We start from the raw sequence: 21807 nt of genomic DNA, 5'->3' as shown, positions 1-21807 counted from the left end.
TGTACAAGCTGGAGAGGATAGGTTAGAACATTATTATATTCTATTATATGCTATAATATAATGCACTACTATATCATTCGTGTGTATATGAAATGCATAATAACCATATATCATCATATCCAACTTACGCACTATCTAGTTGTTTAATGAAAGAGGATCAGATATGATTTCATATAAGAGTTTGATTTCTGAGCTCCTAGGTATTAATTTATCACAAAATGGTTGTGAACAGAAAACTATAAAATAGATCCTTCAGCAAACTCTAAGGGAGACCAGGAGACCTCTAAAGGGAGTGGGCACTCGTGAGGCAATAGTAGCACTGGTGTGTAAGAAGTGCTCCGGATTCAGATAAGTTATTCTTGAGTTAATTAATTGTATATGAGTGATCTTCGCTGGGCTGTCATGGCGCATTAGGGCATCCCCTCGGTGGTGGATGAGGGGATGGTCGGTTGCACTACTTTGTAGGCCTCCCGGCTAGGTCCATGGGACCAGCTAACCAACGACAGCTGCAGTCCTCCATTCATATTGGGGGCTGGATGGTTCTGGTGGCCCATTTCATAAAAATTGCCGCTGTAAAGCATCATGTCTACACAGAAAAGAATCAAAGCCTGGGTAGTCTCAATATGCCTGGAACGGTGGTGTCAGGGTGATATAGCAGGCCCTGCAGTATCGTCAGTCTGTGACTGCTATAAAGAAACTCGACGCAGAAATTGCTTGAATGTTGCTACTTGGAATGTAAGAGGATTGAATAAATGCCGTAAATTGGCTAGTGTGATGAGGGAGATGGAGAGATTGAATATTAGTATACTAGGAATAAGTGAAACGTTTTGGAAAGGATCATCAGATTTTGAGTCGAAACTTCCAAATGGTAAGATATATAAAATATATATGTCAGGTGGTGAAATATCAAGAAGAGGCTTAGTGTTTATTGAAGAGAAGAAAACTAATAAAAACATTATCCATATAATCAAAAAATCAGATAGAGTAATGGCAATTCTAGTGAAATCTGAACCTAGAGATATGCTGATCAATCATATATATGCTCCTACAGAACAGAATGAGGAAGCAGAAAATAGATATCATGTATGATGAAATAGAATGGTGTATAAAGGAAGTTGGAAGCAAGAAAGATCAAGTTATTTGTGCTATGGGTGACTGGAATGCAAAAGTTGGATCAGAGAGAACATCTACAGACATGGGCCCATTTGGACTAAGGATTCAGAATGAGAGCGGACAAAAGCTGATTGATTTCTGTAACAAGCACAATCTCATCATAACTAACACTTATTTTGAGCAAAAACCAACAGCAAGATACACATGGGAAAGTCTGGATGGAAGATACAAAAATCAATTAGACTATATTGTAGTTAGTAAACGTTACTTCAATGGAATACAGATCTCAAAGGTGATGACAAGTGCTGACTGTGGGTCTGATCATAGACTGGTCTTAATGAAGATGAATATTCGCCTGAAAACAATAAAATTTAAAAGAAGTCAACCCCTAAAATGGGATCTGCAAATGGTACAAAATCCAATTATAAAATCAAAATTTAATGAAAATATTTCAGAACTGCTGTCTGCACAGTTGCAAAACGAAAATGAACCCTCTAAATGGAATAGACTACAAGCAGCTATCATAACATCTGCTAAAAACCACATCAATAAACAAGAAGAAAGAAAGAAAAAAGCATGGATAACTCAAGAGGTAATCAACCTTATTGATGAAAGAAGAATACGGAAAAGAGGAGCAAATGAAGAAGAAAGGTTAAGATATAAAACTTTGGATAAAAGAATCAAACAGTTATGTAAAAGATTGAAAGAAAACTGAATAAATAGGCAGTGCACTGAGATAGAAGAATTACAAAATAGGAACAAAACCAGAAAAGCATTCCTGAAAGTGAAAGAACTTAATGGAAAAACAAAATGCACACAGTCTAATAACATCAAGGACAAAGATGGAAACATACTCATTGATAAGGAAAAGTTAAATGGAAGATGGGTGGAGTACTTATCAGATCTCTATGATGATGATAATGGTAACATATTGGATGATTCTCGACACCTTAAGTTAAACGTAACAACAGATACCATTCTACCCACAAGAAAGGAGGTAGAACATATAATTAAGAATCTTCCTAATAATAAATCCCCTGGGTGTGATAATATTCCAGCTGAGTTGCTGAAAGCTTTGACTGGCAATAATAACAACTATTTAGTGGAATCCATTCATGACATCTATAAAACAATACAATTACCTGAAGTTTTTACAACATCTATCTGTATACCAATTCCAAAGAAACATAATGCACAAAATTGTGAGGATTACAGAACTGTGAGCCTAATATCCCATGCATCTAAAATTATTTTAACCTTCGTTAACAAACAAATTGAAAGAGCCATAAGAAGCAAATTGAGTGAACAACAGAAAAGCTTCAGAAGAGGAATGGGAACAATTAATGCTATCCTGGAACTAAAAATACTAATAGAAAGATCACTTGAAAGAAATAGGAACATTTACATATGCTTCATAGACTTTCAGAGAGCTTTTGACTGGGTAAAACATAATAAAATGTTCAATATATTAGATAAATTAGATATAGAAGATCATGTACTTAAGATTATAAAAATGATTTACACCAAATAGAAAATGCAGCTGTTTAACTCTGAGACTTCTGAAGTGAAAATAAAAGGAGGAGTTAGACAAGGTTGTATCCTTTCACCAAATCTATTTAATATCTATAGTGAGACAGTGATGAAAAAGATTGAAAAACAAAAAACAGGAATTGGTATCAATGGTATAAAATACAATAGTCTTAGATATGCTGATGATACCATTCTAATAGCAGAAAACAGAAACAAATTAATCAAATTACTGCAGCTACTAATTGAAGAAGGTAAAGAATTTGGATTAGATATTAATGCAAAAAAAAACAAATTTATGAAAATCTCAAAAGAAAGCAGATCCGAGCCAGAAATATTCATAAACAATATGAAAATTGAACATAACAGAATACAAATATTTAGGCACCTACTTTACTGCAGATGGAAAGCAAGATAAAAAAATAAAAATAAGAACAGCCATAGCTAAAGATGCATTCTGGAAAAATAAAGATCTGCTCAGAAGTTCTGTGAGTATCGAGACAAAGAAAAGAATGATAAGAACATTATGGCCAATTTTCACATATGGAAGTGAGAACTGGATATTCAAGGAGAGTAAGACCACAGATAATGGCCTTTGAAATGTGATGCTATAGGAGAGCTCTGAAAATCCCATGGACAAAACATATGACAAATACAGATGTCCTACAAAGAATGAGAACACAGAAATCTTTATTACAAGAAATGATCCAGAGAAAGATGAGATTGGCAGGACATGTACTGAGAGGTTCAGCAGGACAGAGGATATTAACAGTTTTAAAAGGAAAAATTATGGGAAAAGGATCAAGAGGCAAAAAACGAAGGACATGGCTTGATGATATAAAATCATGGACAGGATCGCATTGGCTATGCAGAAAAAACAAAAAGGAAAGCTATCCAACAGAGAGAACTCGAAGGACATGGTGCTGCACCCTCTCACTGAGGAAGCTACATGAAGAAGAAGAAGATATGAGTGATTGTTTGAGTAAGAGCTGCTACAAAAGTTTTGCACTACTAGTATTATTAGTGTGTGGGATATTTTGCTTAAACTTGATTACAAATTCGTTGTTTTTGGCCCTTAGAGTAGTAACCGGCAGAGGAAAGATGGCGGCGGCTTTGTCAGTGCATGACTTTAACAGAGTTCAGTCATTTCGTGAAGTGCAAGGCATGCTACATGTATTCTTTTAATTACATATATGGTTTGTGGACATTTAGGGTTGATGGAAGGAGGGTATGTGCGACATGTGATGCTAAACAAGGATTTAATGAGTGCTAATATGAATTTGATGACAGAAAGTGTTAGTAGTGAGAATTTCACAGGAAGAATGAGTGGTCATTCGAAAGAGAAGCATAGTGTGAAAGAAAGGTGAAAAATTGTTAAGAAAGTATTGAAAAAAAAACGAGTGATTTGAAAACCATAATGGATGGCAAAAAGAATGAAAGAGAGGCAAATGTGGCAGAAGGAAACAAAATTGAGAGAATGAAAGAAACCAAAAATAGCATGACGAAAGGATCGAAAGTGGGAAAAATGGAAAGAACGAATGAAAGCGAAAGTTGGATGCATGGACTGGAAGTACAGAAACTCAAAAGGATGAATGAGAGTGAAAGTGTGAAGCGGGAGTTGAGAGTTCAAAAATTAGAAAGACTGAATGATAGAGAGAATGTGATGGGAGATTCGAAAGTTGAATTGGGTTGGATGAGGGCAAGAGATGAAATGGATGTGGAGTGAAATTAAGAAAATTTGGGTGAAAATGAATAATTCGGGTGAAAATAAAACAAATCAAGTAAATACGAAAGAGTTAACGAAAGATGAGCGAGTGGCGTTGTATGCCGACTAACCATTATTAAAGGTCTGCTGGATGAGAGGATGCATAAGGTATGTTTTCCAGGTAGTAAAATGAGTAGAGTGATTGAGGCATTGGATATGAGGAGGGAGCGAGCGAAGGAGTTGATAGTTTAATAGGTATGAATGACTTGACACAGGACAAAGAGCATGTCAGAATAGATATTAGGAGACTGGTTAGACGGATAAAAGAGAATAGTGTGACAGGAAGGGTAGTAAGCGTGTTGCCTAGATATGACTGTGGTGAGATGAGGCAGAGAGCAAGGATTATGAATGGTATGTTGGCTGAAATGCATGAGGAGAGGGGAATACAATTTGTTAATGTGCGGAATGAGTTTGAAGGATGAAGTGAACTGAATGGGAGCAATGGACTGCATTTGAGTGGTTATGGTGAGTCATTTGGAGAGACTGTTGCTGGAAGGTAGAGAAGTGAGTATAGAGAATGAATTAGAATCAAGTGGGAAGTGATGTAGAAGAGCAGGAGAGTATAACAGGAGAGACTGAAGAGGTGGTTATGAATGAGGAAGTAAGTGGCATGATTATGGAAAATGAGAGAATGGGTGTGTAAGATGATCAGGGAAACAGGGAGGCTCAGTGTGGACAGAGGTACACGGCATGAGAAAGTGAATGCTCCAAGAGGATGTGAGAGCACACATAGTACACTAGAGATCATCAAGAGGAAACAGTTGGAATTGAAGAGGGTTCTAAAATGAATAAGCAGAAAGAGAAATGGCCCCAGTCGAGCATGGAGAGATCACATCAAATGAGTGTTATAAGTGGAACTAGCTTTAGATCCAGGAATGAGCTGTTGTGTTTATATACAAATGCTAGAAGTGTAAGAAACAAGGCAGATGAAATGGTTGCACTAATTGAATCTGTTCACCCAAAAATTGTTGGAATAAGTGAGACATGGTTAGATAAGGACGACATCCTGACAGGAATAGAGATGGAAGGATATGATGTGTTTTGTGAGGATAGAAGGGGAAAAAAGGGAGGGAGAGTGCTATTGCTGATAGAGAAAGAGTTATATATATATATATATACAAAGTAGAGATGCAAGAGGGAAATAGTGCCAGTGGTTAGGCAGTATTTTGTGAGATAGAAGTGAATGGATTGAAATACTTTGTTGGATGTTGTTATAGACCAGGAAATGTGGATGGTAGTGACTATGAAATGTATAATCAAATTAGCCAAGCAAATAAGAAAAGAGTGATCATTATGGGTGATTTTAATTATGGCAATATAGGCTGGAATGATGAGATAGCAACTGGAAGTAAAGAAAATTAGTTTCTTGATTTTTTGAGGGATAACTATATCAGACAGTATGTAACAGAGGGCACATGAGGATTGAGGGTATTGGATTCGGTCATATCATCAGAGGATGTAATTCCCACCAATTGGTGAGAGTGACCATGAGGTGATTGGTGGTTGTCAGCAGTGTAAGGACCTCTGTAAGAAAAGGGCATATGTGAAACTACAAGGAGGGTGATTATGAAGAGCTCAGGAGAGCTTGCAGGTGTAACATGGAATGAGGAGTTAGTTGGAAAAGAGATCAATGCAGCTTGGGGGATTTTCAAAAACTATCTAGTAAATGCAATGTCTGAATGTATTCCAAGCGTGAGAAGGTTAAATAAGGTAGGTGTGAAATGGATGAATAAAGAGATTAAGCATGCGATACAGAGGAAAAGGGAATTATGGAGGCAGTGTGTGAGAGAGAGAGAAAGAGAGAGAAAGCAGTTGATGATGGGGAAGAGAGACTGACTGCAACTGAGCAAGAGGTGTATGGGGAGTTGAGCAAACTAGATGTAAATAAGACTGTGGGAGTTTGCCGAGAAGAGGAAATGACTGGAAATGGCACTCGCTCGTGTTCTACTGTAAGAGATGTCACGTCTATGTTCCTCAAGATGAAGTGAAACAGATTTATCTGTCTGGCCAAAATAAGGTCGACCACAGTCGCAAAAAACTGTTTTGTGCGACTGTGGTCGACCTTATTTTGGCCAGACAGATAAATCTGTTTCACTTCATCTTGAGGAACATAGACATGACATCTCTTACAGTAGAACACGAGCGAGTGCCGTTTCCAGTCATGTCCTCTTCTCGGCAAACTCTAACCTTGAAGAACAGCCACATCAAGTTGATTGGGAATGCGCTACTAATTTATATATATGCAAGGATGAATTTGAAAGAAGAATTAGCGAATCAAAACAAATAGTTCTGGGCCTTTCACATTTGAACAACAATCTAAGCTACAATTTGCCCGATTCCCATAGCGCAGTAATCCAGTACTGGCGCTCTAAAATTAGCTGTCACACACATTCAACTCATGCCAACAGTAGCACACGGTCACCTATTCAAATATGACTGTTACTATTCTACTTTTTATTAAGCTGGAAAGTCTATGTTTTTTACCTTGTTATTTTTATGTCTTATGTTTTTTATTTCTCACCTGAAGAAGTCGGTGCACCGATGAAACTAGTCATGATTTATTAAAGGTTTTTGTTATACTTTCTCGAGTTCTAGTTAGTTAAATTAATTTTATAAATGTATACATCCCGAGTAAATCCTAATTTCAATAATGTGTGTGTGTGTGTGTGTGTGTGTGTGTGTGTGTGTGTGTGTGTGTGTGTGTGTGTTACTGCATATTCTTATGTTTTTATAGCTCTGTATTTAGTGTTTTCATAACATACGTTTATTGAGATTGAGATATTACAATATTAAATACAGATGTAAAATGGTGCCGAAAATATACAAGAAGTGGAACACCAATAAGAACAGAGAAATTGAGAAAAGAAGGTTTGCTTGCTCTACTAAAGAGGATACTGAAGACAATAAAGAGGATATTGAAAGTGATTTAAACTTCTAAATTGCAAAGTTAAATCAGTTAAATTTGAATTTGACAATACAAATCCATTCTTTGAGGGCAAGAATGGATTTGTGTAAGAAATTATACAAATTATTTGTATAAAACACCTTCACTTGAATGCATTTGGTATTAGGAGTCTTGAAAAATTATTAATTGGTATAAGGCCCAACAAAAGAAATAAATTAAATTAAATTATGATTTATTTGGCAGAATTGGTGAGAATTTGAGTGTAAGAAAGTGTCGCAACAAGAAGTAGTGGTGTATTTGAGCAATGTTAGGAAAAGTGTTTTTTTTCTCCTTAATTATATCATGCAGATTTGTAATAGTGCTTTTCGTGTGATAGCTGGACTGGATATAATCATTGTTTTGTGGTATTGTGGTTTCAAAGTCTTCCTTTTGTTGTTGCTTTGATTAACATGGAGGTGCCATTAACGTTACAAAAATGGGGCAATGGCAGCAGCACAGAAGGTCTCAATCAACTCGGAGATCAAGTTTTTCCCTAGAATTTTCACAGTTGATAAGATGTGACAATTCTATGCATTCAAAAATGTTAAATATTTATGGGGTATTAGATTGAATGATGAAAATAAACATATTATGGTATGTGAGAAGTGTAATGAAAGACTAGGACATTCCAAAAATGCAAACGGTGTTGCCAAGAATAATCAGAAAATGGATGGGAGTGCTTTCAATGGTAATAATAGAAGTGACATGGAAGATTGGTCATTTTGCTAAGATCTATCAACCTGGAGTATGTAACATAGTACACAGCTCTACTGCCACATTGCATGAAATGAGAGAATGCATGAGAAGGAGGTTCTAGGGCTGTTGCATAACCTGGATAAGAATTTGGAAATAAGGCTAGATGAGATATCAACATATATGCTGAAGGAATGTTTAGTTGAAATTCAGTTGGCTGTATAATTTGAGACTCAGCTCAGGAAAAGATCCCACAGAAATGGAAAGAATGTATGATAATCCTATTACACAAGAGTGGTTCAAAGGCTGATGTGCACAACTGTTGACCTATCAGTACCTCTGGATTTATTGTGAAGATTTTAGAGAAGATGGTAAGAACTTATCTAAAACCTTGGGGTTTAAAGAAGTTCCTAATAATTTGGCAACCTATTTCATATACAGAAATGGGGTGCCAAACAAGCTATACTTTAAAAGGAACAGCATGGTATTTACTAAAGGAGGTCATGTCTGATCAATTTGCTTTCATTTTGTTGCTAAGTCATCTAATAGGATACCACATGAAAGGCTTTGCATAAATTAGAGAATATGGAACTGAAATATAAGTTATTGGCTTGGGTTATCAATGCCATTAGGCACCATACTGTGTATGTTGCATATTTATTAGCACTCCTGGAGGATAAGTAATTTTTTCATACAGTATTTTAGTTGATAATATTAGGTTAACTTCTTGGAGTTTGTGTTTTAAACAGATGTGTGATTGATGAGTTATTTAGTTCATAAGTAAACCTTGTATTTTTTTGTTTAACTATGATATTGTCAGTATGGTACCAATGCATGGTAGAACAATGGCGACAAAGACAATGTTGTCAGGTGATTTGAATTTGCAGGATTTTGTGAATGATTATGTATATGTTTTGTGTAGGATGTATATGTCATGAAAAATAAAGGATATGTGGAAGGAAATCAAAACTGGAGAGAGAGAGAGAGTATGTATTAAATGTATCAAAAGTGAGTGCCTATTAGGTGATGAGAATGGAGCAAATGTTAGCAGAGTGGACAGTATCCATGACATCATCAAAAATGTTGGAATTAACGTTGAACATGGGGCCATGGAAATAGAAGAGAATGAAATGGACATAAATAAAGAATTGCACACTTGAATCTTATCCTTCACCTGACAAAGAACAAAATTGAAAAACTAAAGAAGCAGTAAGAGATTAGCAGGGCTGAGAAGAGGAAGAAATAGGTGGTCCAAAGTAATAATAAAGACCGAGCAAACAAATGAGGAAAACAAATTAAAGAGACAATTATCTATAGAGACTCAATGATTGGGAGGAGTACTTAATGAAAGTGTAACAAAATTGTGTTTCCCTAGTGCAAAAATTCACGATATTAGTCACACTATCCAGATTCAAAAAAGGTAAGCCAAAGGAACTCATTGTTTTCATTTTTGAAAATTATGGAGACAACTACCGTGTTTGAATAAAAACTTTAGTTTAATATAACTAAAATCTACATTCGACGTTTCGACCTTTATGTCAAGGTCATCTTCTGGTTGAAATGTGTCAAATGTAGATTTTAGTTATATTAAACTAAAATTTTTATTCAAACACAGTAGTTGTCTCCATAATTTTCAAAAATGCATTCAGATCACCGTGTAAGCTTAAAAGAAAAGAACTCATTATTTTGGTTGGCATAAATGCTTTGTGAGCTGAGAAGTATTCTATGAGGGAGGATGTAAAGGAGTTGTTAGAAGAAGCAAAACTGAAGGGTGAGAAGGTGAAGAATGTAAGTCTGTGTTTGATAGAAAAAAGAATTTGTATAATGCTGATGGACTGCATCTAAAAGGTTAGATGTAGTGCAAATGCAGGAAAACTTAAGCAATTAGGGTGGAAGCAGAACACTTTGAATGAAAGCAACCATGAGGCAAGAGTGTTTTTTTTTTTTTTTTTGAAATCTAATCTCTAAAGCAAATATATTGAATAGGGTAGTCAATTCAGGAAGTAAAAGTGAGTGAGGGTCTAAAAGAATGCTGCAGTTTCTGTACACTAATGCTAGAAGTACTCATGTTGGAGGTTTAATGGAATATTTTCAGTGCTGAGAAAGGATTAAAACTAATTTTAATGCTTCCAATATATTGTCTCAGTCCCAGACATCTTCAGCGATTACAAATAACATTTATAATAACACACTCAAACAATACAATACTAAGTGAAACATGTGGGTGTCTCTAAAGTCCTATCTAGGTAGTGGAGGGTTCCATGGGCATTTGTAGGTGGTCTAGGATGTAATGTGGGATCTCTGATAATTAAAGTTTCCCAAATTTTGGTATGTAAGTTTTATGCAACCATATTTTTTAAATTCGGTTGACTTCTGAGTGCCACTGCAGATTCTAAAAACAGTCTTCCTTTTTTTGAATTTACTATGGTGGAGTATGGTGGTTTTTCTCCAGGCGATCCTGTGGGTTAGTTATATCTAAAACATGGTCTGCAAGGCCAGATTGACCATAGTCATGATTGATTGCAGATGTATGATTTGTGTTTTTCTAAACGGATAGTTGCTGATTTGCCTGTCTGCCCAAAATAAGCCAGCGTGCAGAAACAGGGTACTCTATGTACTCCAGGCAGTGAGAGAGGGGAGCTGATCTCTGGTGGAACGGATAAGGGTAGTAAGTTTACAGTGGAACTTAAACATTGTATGAAGGTTGTACTGTACTTTTTAAGGACCTGGCTATTTTTTCTGATGTGCCACGGATGTAGGGTATGGTAATGGCATTTCTCAAGTCCTTCTGAAGAGATGGCCAGGGAATGGGGGAGGAACTGATTCTTTTTTTAATTCTGTAATTAATTGCTGTAGCCATTGGAAAGGAAGGTGTTGTGTATGTGGTTGAGTTTGGTTGCAAGAAAAGTTCCGCTGGAACAAAGCTTGTGGGCTCTATTGGTTAGAGTTTTAATAATGCTATATTGTTGAGAGGGGTGGTCAGAGAGTTTGTGAATGTATCTGCCTGAGTGAGTAGATTTTCTATATGCAGAGGAGGAAAGGTTACCATTAGGAATGCATGTTACTAAGGTATCTAGGAAGGGTAAACTATTGTTATTTTCCTTTTCCATCATAAACTGGATTCTTGGATGTAGGCTATTGAGGAGAATGTGGAGGGAGTCTAATGTGTCTAGGTCAAGAGGCCAAACAGAGAACACATCATCTACATATCTTAGCCAGACAGAAGGTTTGAGAGGGGCTAAGTCTATGGCTCGTTTTTCAAAATTTTCCATGTAAAAATTGGCAAGAGAAAGGGATCTATCTCTGTTTGTAGATTTTTGTTCTTCCAAGAAAAATAAGTGGAACTGATGGCAAAGAAAAAGAGTTCTAAGATATCAGAAGGAAAAATGCTTTTTAAGATGTTAAAGTTTCATTTAAGGGAATATTGGTAAATAATGGGGTGATATAAAAGTTTACCAATATGTCTGTATTAATTAAAGTTAGATTTTCAATTAAGGTTTTAAAATGGGTAGAGTTTTTTTAAATAGAATGTGGGAACAGAGGTGGATGAATTGGAGGTTCTTAGGATATTGCAGAATCTCAATGCAAATACAGCTGTGAAATTAGAATGGGATATCAGCATGAGTTTTGTGAGAGTGTGCAACAGAACTGACAATGCCTCTGACTAGGCTCTATAATTCAAGTATCAGCTATGTTTCGATGGAGTGGAAAGAGGGCAAAATAAGGTTCTAGAACTGCAGTAGCAAATTATAGACCAATGAGTATCTCAGGCATAGTGGTAAAAGTACTGGAAAAATTGGTTATAAAGAGAATTCAAGAATGCGTGGATAGGGTGAGGAGTGGTTTCTTTGCATGGAGGGTGGTTGAACCATGGAATGCATTACCTGATGGAGTGGTGAGAGCGAGAATGGTCAATGAGTTCAAGGAGTGGTATGATAGACTTTGTGTTTCTTAGGAAGGACCTCCCACGATGAATCTTTTGACTCCATGGAGGCCTGAATAATAATAATAATAATAATAAAAATATGATAGAGTATGAGGGGAAACATTGCTTCGTGAAGGGTCAGTCATGCCTTAGTAATTTATTATTTTTTTATAAAGAGTAACAGCTGAGTTACATAAAGGAAATGGCTACACAATGATTCTGCTGGATTTTTTATTATTATTATGATTATTATGATTATTATTTGACACTTCCAGTGAGTCCAAGGATTCATCGAGGGAGGGCACCTGCTCTATAACTCTGTATCCACTACTCAATCCACCAACTGATCGCAACTACACAAATGCCATCCACCGCCACCAGTAGTATTTCCACAGACACTCACAAACATCCATGCCCATGGTGGGATTTGAACCCGCAGCCTTCTGGCTGGAGAGCAGATACACTAAACACTCGGGCAGCCAGGCTGGCAGACATTTTGCCAAAGCATTCGAAAGAATATCACATGGAAATGTAATAAATGTAATAAAACCTAGGGTATGATATCTTTTGTGAGGATAGAAGGGGTAAAAAGGGAGGGGGAGTGCTGTTGATGATAGAGAAAGAGTTATGTCTATACAAGGTAGAGATGCAAGAGGGAAATAGAGCCAGTAGTTTTGAGGCAGTATGGTGAGATAGAGGTGAATAGAATCAAATACTTGGTGGGATGTTGTTATAGACCTGGTAATGTGGATGGTGATGATAGTGAAATGTATAGTCAAATAAGTCAAGCAAATAAGAAAAGGGTGATCATTATGGGTGATTTTAATTATGGCAATATAGACTGGAATGAAGAGATAGCAACTGGAAGTAAAGAAAATGAGTTTCTTGAGTTTTTGAGGGATAACTACCTCAGACAGTATGTAACAGAGGGCACACGAGGATTAAGGGTCTTGGATTTGGTCATCTCATCAGAGGATGTAATTATAAATGAGGTGTCAAATTATAGACCAATTGGTGAAAGTGACTATGAGGTGATTATCTGGGTGGTTGCCAGCAGTGCAAGGACCCCTGTGAAAAAAGGGTATATGTGGAACTACAAGGGGGGTGATTATGAAGAGCTCAGGAGACAGCTTGCAGGTGTAGTATGGAATGAGGAGTTAGCTGGAAAAGAGATCAATGCAGCTCTTGGGGGATTTTCAAAAACTATTTAGTAGATGCAATGTCTAAATGTATTCCAAGGGTGAGAAGGTTAAATAAGGTAGATGTGAGATGGATGAATAAAGAGATTAAGCATGTGATACAGAGAAAAAGGGCATTGTGGAGGAAGCATAAGAGAAGTGGAAGAAACCAATTTCATGAGGTCTACAAAGACCAGGCAAGGAGGGTGACTTGGTTGGTGAGAGTAGCTAAAGAGAGGTATGAACAGCAGTTAGCTAATGAAGCCAAAAATAATCATAGGGAGTTCTTTCGATATATAGCCAGCAAAAGAAAGAATGATTATGGAAGGATGACACTGATTGAAGGAAATGGTATAAAGACAGCTGTTGCAGAATGTGTGATGGAGATACTTAATGAGCAGTTCATAAAGGTCTTTCAATCTTGTGAATGTGACTTCATGGAGAGATTGAGAGCAGTTGATGATGGGGAAGAGAGACTGACTGTAAGTGAGCAAGAGGTGTATGGGGAGTTGAGCAAACTAGATGTAAATAAGGCTGTGGGACTTGATAATATATCACCACATATTCTGAAGGAATGTGCCAGAGAGTTGACACCTGCCTTGAGATATTTTTTTAATACGAGTCTTGCACTTGGTCAAGTATCTAAAGAGTGGAAGGAGGGCAAGATTGTGCCACTTCATAAAGGAGGTGATCGAACTCAAGCATCAAACTATAGGCCTATCTCTGTGTCAGGTGTTGTGGTTAAGTTGTTGGAGAAACTTGTGAGAACTAGGATCCAGAGTTGGGTTGACAACAATGGTATAATCTTTGATGAACAGCATGGATTTGCTAAAGGGAGGTCATGTTTTAGTAATCTACTTACTTATTACAATAAAGCGACTGCTTCCTTAGACAGAGGAGAAGGATACACAGTAATATACTTGGATTTCGCAAAAGCTTTTGATAGAGTACCTCATGATAAGTTAACAGTCAAACTAGAGCAGATGGGGTTGGATATTAGATTAGTGCATTGGATTGGAGACTGGCTATCTGATAGGTATCAACAAGTTGTGTATGGGGGGGGTGCGATATCCAGGAAAAGGAAAGTCACTAGTGGAGTGCCTCAGGGGTCTGTTTTAGGGCCATTACTATTTAACTTGTATATTAATGATATTGGCGAAGATTTGGATGGAGATATTCAGTTGTTTGCAGTTGATGCAAAGTTGGGAAGAACCATAAAGAGTAGTGAAGATGTTGTGGCCTTGCAAGAAGATTTGAATAAATTGAGTGATTGGGCAAGCAAATGGGGATGCGAGTTCAATGTTGCAAAATGTAAGGTTTTAAAATTTGGAAAACAAAGATGGGATGCAGAATTTATGCTTGGTGAGAATATATTGTTGGAGGTAGAGGAAATAAGAGATCTGGGAGTGATAGTGGATAAGGATCTAAAATTTAGTGGACACATCGCCAAAATTGTGAAGACAACACAAAGACTTCTTGCGATGATGCGGAGGACACTGACGTGTAGAAGTAGGGAGATTCTTGTTCCATTGTATAAGGCTTTGATTAGGCCACACATGGACTATTGTGCCCAGATTTGGTCACCGGGTTTTCAGAAGGATGAAGAGATGTTGGAAAGGGTCCAAAGGCGACTGACTAAGGTAGTTTCTGACCTCTGGAATGTCGAGTATGAAAAAAGATTGAGAAGATGTAATTTGCAGAGTCTGGTGGAGAGAGGGAAGAGGGGAGATATGATAGAGACCAAGTTGGTAAGGGGTTGTTATAAGATCAATGGTGGAGAAGTTCTACAGAGAATAATCGGAGATCAGGGCAGAACCAGAGGTCATCCCTGGAAACTGTATAAAGAGGGTGTGAGTAGGGGAGTGAGAGGCAGGTTTTTTTGTGCAGAGTTGTGAATGATTGGAATGCCTTGCCTGAGAGTGTGGTGTCTGCAAGGAGTTTGAGTGTGTTTAAGACACGGTATGATGAGATGTGTGTGTGATAAAAGGACCTCCCAGATGAGTCTTTGACTCCATGAGGTCTTGGGTAATAATAATAATAATAATAAATCTGTTATGCAAATTAGAATAAGTGGGGATGGATGTGATACTAGTTATGTGGATAAGAGGGTGCATGCTGGACAGATATCAAAAAGTGGTGTATGTAGGAGCAGAATCAAAGCAAAAACAGGTAACTAGTGGTGTGCTGCAAGGTCCAGTGCTGGGACCACTACAGTTTAATTTGTATATAAATGATATTGGAAATAACCTGAATGGTAATATTCAGTTTTTAGTTGAAAATGCAAAATTATGTAGAGGAGTAGTTAATCAAGACAATATGGAGAGCTTGCAGGATTATTTAAACAGGCTGTCAGTAAGAGCAAATGATAGTGGATGTCAGTTTAATATAGAGAAATATAAAGTTATGTATTTTGGTATAAATAGATGTACTACATTGATGGAATTGTACTCCAGGAAATAGATAAAGCTTGAGATTTAGGAGTGTTGGTGGTAGATACAGAGTTAAAGTTTAGAAGACATATTGCTAAGGTTGCTAATGTAGCCCATAAGATTACTTGATTATTGAAGAACACAATAACAGATATAGCTAAGGTAGTTGTTATTCCTCTTGATAAGACCCTAATACATCCACATCTTGATTTCTGTGCTCAAGTCTGATCTACTGGGTTTCTTGGGAATGAGCAAGTGGTGGAGAAGATTCTGAGGCAAGCAGCCAAAATGGTGAGTGGTCTGTGGAGTACTCTCTATGAGAGAAGACTGAGGGTGCCTGGACTGAGAAGTTGGCTGATAGGAGGAGCAGAGTGGATATGATTGAAACATTAAAGTTGCTTAAAGGTTTTTATATAATTGATGCAGGGGAAATGTTTCAGCACTTGGCTATAGGTGCAGAACAAGAGGTCATTCCTGGTAGTTGAATAAAAGTGTGGTTAGTAGGGGGTGCAAGCATTAGATTTTTTGCTTGTTGATTGTGAATGAGTGAAATGGGTTGCCAGAGTCAGTTGTGAGTGCTTTGTTTGTTAATGGGCACAAGGAAAGGTATGACAGATTGTGTGGATAGTTTGGGTCTCCCATGAAGAGTCTTTGGACATCATGGAGGAGCCCCTGTAATAATAATAGGTGAGTAGCTGACAGAGACTACTATAAATAGTCTATGGGAGGGATTCTACAAGATTTAAGGTAACCGGTGGTGTGCCCTTATGATCATTCCTTTGACTACTGTTGTTTAATTGATATATTAATGAAATTAAGAAAGGCCTGACAATAGATGTTAAATTGCTTGCCACTGGCACAAAGACAGGCAGGACAATCAAAGATGTTACTGATATACAGCATTTATACAGTGATTTGAATAGGCTAGAAGTTTGGGCAAATGATAATGGCTTTCAGTTCAGTGTTACTAAATGTCTCATCACACTTCAGAGTGATGAGACATCCAATGGCATATTATAGAATTTGATTATGCTTGGAGTAACTAATGAGGTTAGAAATCTTGGAGTTATAATGGATAGGAAGCTGAAGCCAATACAACTCAGAGAATAATTGCAATATTGAAATGAACATTGACATGTAAGGATATGACTCTTTACAAGGCCTTGATGCAATCTTACCTAGACTTTGTGCAAATTTTGTCTCCTGCATTCTGAAGGAATAAAGAAGTTGTGGTAGGCTGAAAACAAGTTACAAAGAGAATCTAAACTTCTGAAAAGGTGTTATAAGGTATCAGTTTTTTAAATATATGGAATGTGAAAGAGGACCAGGGGACCTCCATGGATGTTAAGTTTGTGTGTGGTTAAGAAAAGATTGAGTTAGATTTTTTTTCTCACAGAACTGTGAGTGAGTGGTATAGTTTGCTTGTTGAAGTAGTGAGTGCATGAAATGTGACAGCTGGTGTGGGTGATGTATAGCCTCCTCAATGAGTGAGGCCTTAATTTCCTGAAAATCTGATGATGATGATAATAATAATAAATTAAACATATACATTTTAATCCATCCTCAAAGTGAGCATTCCACATACATGATATTATCCCAATAACCTTCCTCTGAATCCTTCTACCATTTGTTCATCCCCCAGTCTAGTTCTGATTAAGTCCCAAACTGCCAGCACATCCTTGTATGCTATCTAGGAGATAGAGGATCCAGAGGCGAGTGACCAAGATGGTAGCTGGTCTATGGAATGAACCTTACGAGAACAGGTTGAAGATCTGTGGGTTACAGAAATTAGTTGATAGACGGAAATGGGGTGTATATTATTGAGACATTCAAATTACTGAGGGATTTTTTACAAGATTAATTCAGAGGAAATTTTTCAGAACAGGTCTGGTGAGAGAGAACTAGAGGGTCATCCATGGAAACTGAGCAAGAGTGTAGTTAGCAAGGGTGTTAGAACTAGGTTTTTTACTTGGAGAGTGGTGAATAAGTGGAATAAGCTGCCAGAGTCTGTTGTGGGTGCCATGACTGTGAATGACTTCAAAGCAAAGTATAATAGATACTGTGCGAATGCTGAATTGTTCTTGACATGATGTTTAGGGCCTCCTCGATGAGTCTAAGAATTCCTTGGAGTTGCCTGTAATAATAATAATATCTGATTGGATACTCTTTCTTTCTCATGGAGTGTCCCATAGACATTGGGTTGAGACACCATGGCGAGTTTGCTGCCTTTCTTGTAGATTATGTGGAGGTCTCCTACCAGTTATCAGCAGTGATCATTAAGCAATTTCAAATTTAAATATTAGAGTTCTGTATTTAATATACTATACTATACTATTTTCAAGATCAAGGGAATACAAAAATTTGAAATGCTGTTGGCAAAACTGAAATAAAATTGACTAAAACACACCATGAAAATTAAAATTTCCATATTTCTTGAAAAGAAAAAAATTATCATCACAAGATTATGCCATAATGTGCATAAACAGTATAATGTTCATTTGTCACAGAAGAAGGAATAATTTTTTGACATTTTCTTCTAAGAATTTAACATAATGATTAAACATTAAATTATCGATGTACTGGTGGAGCAATTATTTTTTGATTGGTTGGAAAGAATATAACTGCTTGTCAAGTTATATTTTCCAAGTTATATTCTTATTTTCACCCTTGGTTTGTCCAAACACAAGCAAACAAAAGTTTGCATCAGAAATGTTTTAATGACTATGTTACTTGTATATAGAGAACAGGCAACAAAATGTCAAGTTGCACTTTTGTATACCATAGTGCACTGCACATTTCCTTCTCTTGAGTATGTGTATTCTTGTTATCAACAAGCATCATGGTGAAAGCCACTACCAAAACTGATGTAAAGTGTATATAAACTTAAGTTACCCTGTTGATTTAGTGTATATACAGAGAACTATCACTGGCGATTTTTTTTTGTTTAAAAAAGCTGATTTAAATATATCTGGTCTAATCATAAAAAGATTAAAAAAAAGTGATTAATAGGTTTCAAGGTGGCAGTAGATAGTTAAAGTGTATTGGACATACTACTAAGATCACCAAAGTAGTTCAGAGGATTATTTAGTTATTGAAAAACAGACAGAGCTAAGAAAGTAATCCAGATATGTTCACATATTTATTACTGTACTCAAGCTCAGGTCCCCTGAGTTTCTTGAGAATGAGGAAATAGTGGTAATAATAGAAAAGAGCCACCAATATGGTAATTGGTCTGTGGAATATTCCATATGAGGAAAGATTGAGGATCTGTGATTGTAAAAGCTGGTTGATAAGCAAAAAAGGGGAGATATGAAAGATATCTCCCTTTTAAGTTACTTGAAGGATTTTATAGAATTAATACAAAGGAAATGTTTCAGCACTTAGCTACTTGGCTAAAGGAGGTAGAAGAGGTTCCCTGGACATTGAATTAGAGCATGGTTAGCAAGATGTGAGGACTAGATTTTTTGCTTTGTGAATGGGAATGATTGGAATGGGTTGCAAGTCAATTGTGAGTGTTTTGTCTGTTAACAAGAAGGAGAGGTACATTAAATATTGTGTGGATAATTTGGGTCTCCCACAGAGTCTTTGGACTCAATAGAAGTTCCCATACAATAATAATAGATTTATTAAATGTCTTATGATTACTTCATTAAATGTGTTATATTGATCTCATTTTGGTCTATCCCATAACCTAAAATTCAACCTGTCTTCAAATGCATAAAAATGTACAATTCTTAAGTTAAATATAACAATCTACATTTCAGTTTTTAATAGACAGACATGCACATGATACTTACATCATAAATATTTACAACAGATTTTCTGCTTTCTTTAGCACTGGAAATATTATATTCTTCTGCACTAAATGAAACCTCATTAGGCAGTACTGGGGGGGTATAATTTACTGTTTTCAGGCCTTCACAACCCAAACCAACTGGTAGCTGTAAAAAAATATCATAATCAAAAGTTATGTTTATGTGAATGCAGATGTGATCAAAAAATTTTTTTCAGATCAAAGTCAGCTTATAATGTATTGATCTATTTGATTTAATCTGATTTAAATCAAATCAAATTAATTAATTTAATTTGATTTAAATTGCTCTATTAGACATGATTCAATTTATCAAAAACAGTTAATTGAAAGAAAGTTTACCAAATGTAATTTCATTGAATGACAATTTGTCGCAAAAGCAATTGATTGTGAAACAATTCATTCATAATTTTTTGATGAATTCCTTTCATAATTCATTGAAAGAGTAATTTTCTTCTGAAATATTGTTTAAAATTGTTCCATAACAATACCTAACATTTCCCAAGATAGACATATACAGGTGGTCATTGAGACTTGTAATAATTATTTTGTTGTGTTTTAGAAGATTACTCTGCAAGTGTACATGTTACTTCATTGTGTAGATGGTGATTTATCTCTAGACAAAAAATTTTGTTTATGTATCATGGGCTATAGTTTAAGCACTGAAAAAAAAAAAAAAAAAAAAGAGGAAAAATGTTATATATACTTTTCAAAATGAAAAAATTTTATTTCCTAATTTATCATGTAAGGAATAGATACACAGGAATAAAATGAATGGAAAAAATTGAATGTTTGATCTCCCTTGAAAGGTAGCATTAAGAAATACAACCTTAATGCCATATTTAAGCCTCCTGCAAAATTAAAGAACTTACTCAACTCATCCAAGGATCCACTTCCTCTGCTGGTCCACCTTGGAGTTATATCATATAAATATTATACCTGTAATTTGCCTTATATAGGTGAAACATGACACACAATTCCTATCAGAAAAAAAGGAACATAAATGGCACATTAATGTTCTATGACAAATCAGGCCTTTCTGATCATGCCCTGAATACTGTATGTAGATATGACTGGAAAGGCACCTGTTGCTTACATCACACCAAAAACGTGGTATGAATGTAAATTTAAGGAGGCTTGTGAAATTCTTATCAACCACCCTAATCTTAACACAATAATGATGGTCTAAAAATTCCAAGAATGCGGAAGTCACATATTCTACCCACATGACCAAAACATGGTATGAACGTAAATTTAAGGAGGCCTGTGAAATTCTTATCACCACCCTAATCTTAACAATAATGATGACCTAAAAATCTCAAGAATATGGAAGGCACATATTTTACCCACATAACCTTTCTGTCTAAGAGTTAATTATAAATAAGATTGTATGTAATCTAGGATCTTAGTTCTAATATAACAGCTCTCATGTTAAATTACGACACCACTTTTGCTGTAATAAAACTATCTGCCATATCCCCCCCCCCCCATATCTGTGGCTTTGCTATCCACAGTTTCAGTTATCAGCAGTCAACCCCAGTTTAAAAATATTAAATGGAAAATTCCAGAAATAAACAGTTATTAATTACATCAGCAAAGCAGATATTAGATCCAACATTATTTCAAAGGCAAATGTTTATAGAAACTATGAAAGTTTCATAAGTCAGCCAGAGCTTATAAGAATACAATCCTCAACATCCCTGAGTTGCCATAGCTACTTAAGTCAAGTAGTGCAAGCTAAGGAAACTCGGCAAGGATTGTATTCTCGTAAGTTCTCAGGCCATCTTACGAAACTTTCATAGTTTCTACAAACATTCAGCTTTGAAATAATGTTGGATCCAATATCCACTTTGCCAATGTAATTTTACACACCGAAATGAAGCCATATGGTTCTTTCTTTTAGTAATAGACAATTCTTAAGTTTTAAGTAAATTCTTAAGCATGTGTTAAGTAAAATAAGTAACCCTTATTTTACTTAATAATGGCCCAAAGCGCAAGAATAGTGATGTTGGCAATTCGGATATGCCAAAGAGAAACTGTAAAGTGCTTCCTTTTAAGTGAAAAGGTGAAAGTTCTCAACTTTATAAAATAATAAATAAATAATAATAATAATAAAATGTATACTGAGGTTGCTAAGATTCCATTCACATTTAGATAACTTTTATTACAGTATGTTGTTATAATTGCTCTATTTTATTATTGTAGTTAATCTCTTACTGTGCCTAATTTATAAATTAAACTTTATCATAGGTATGTATAGGGAAAAACACAGTGTATATATATAGGGTTTGGTACTATCTGCGCTTTCAGGTATCTGTAGGGTATCTTGGAATGTCTTGGGTGTCTTCCAAATATAATCCCACCAATATTATTAAGGTTATTAAGGGATAACTATCTGTGACAGCATGTAATGGAAAATACA

General features: G+C 36.1%; 1 protein-coding gene across 1 annotated transcript in view; it reads right to left on the bottom strand.

Annotated features, from left to right (window-relative positions):
* LOC150095256 (uncharacterized) overlaps nt 1–21807 on the bottom strand; it is a 500251-nt gene that overhangs the window by 320180 nt on the left and 158264 nt on the right. The window contains exon 8 of the mRNA XM_090410231.1: nt 19372–19515. Coding sequence (XP_090266357.1) covers nt 19372–19515 — 144 coding nt within the window. The remainder of the gene's footprint in view (nt 1–19371; nt 19516–21807) is intronic.

Source organism: Typopeltis vanoorti, chromosome 20 (genome assembly GCF_054136105.1).
Source record: "Typopeltis vanoorti isolate ZY-2024b chromosome 20, IOZ_Tvanoo_1.0, whole genome shotgun sequence".
Lineage (NCBI taxonomy): Eukaryota > Metazoa > Arthropoda > Arachnida > Uropygi > Thelyphonidae > Typopeltis > Typopeltis vanoorti.
Note: the sequence above shows the minus strand (reverse complement) of the source record. Positions and strands in the feature narration are given on the sequence as shown.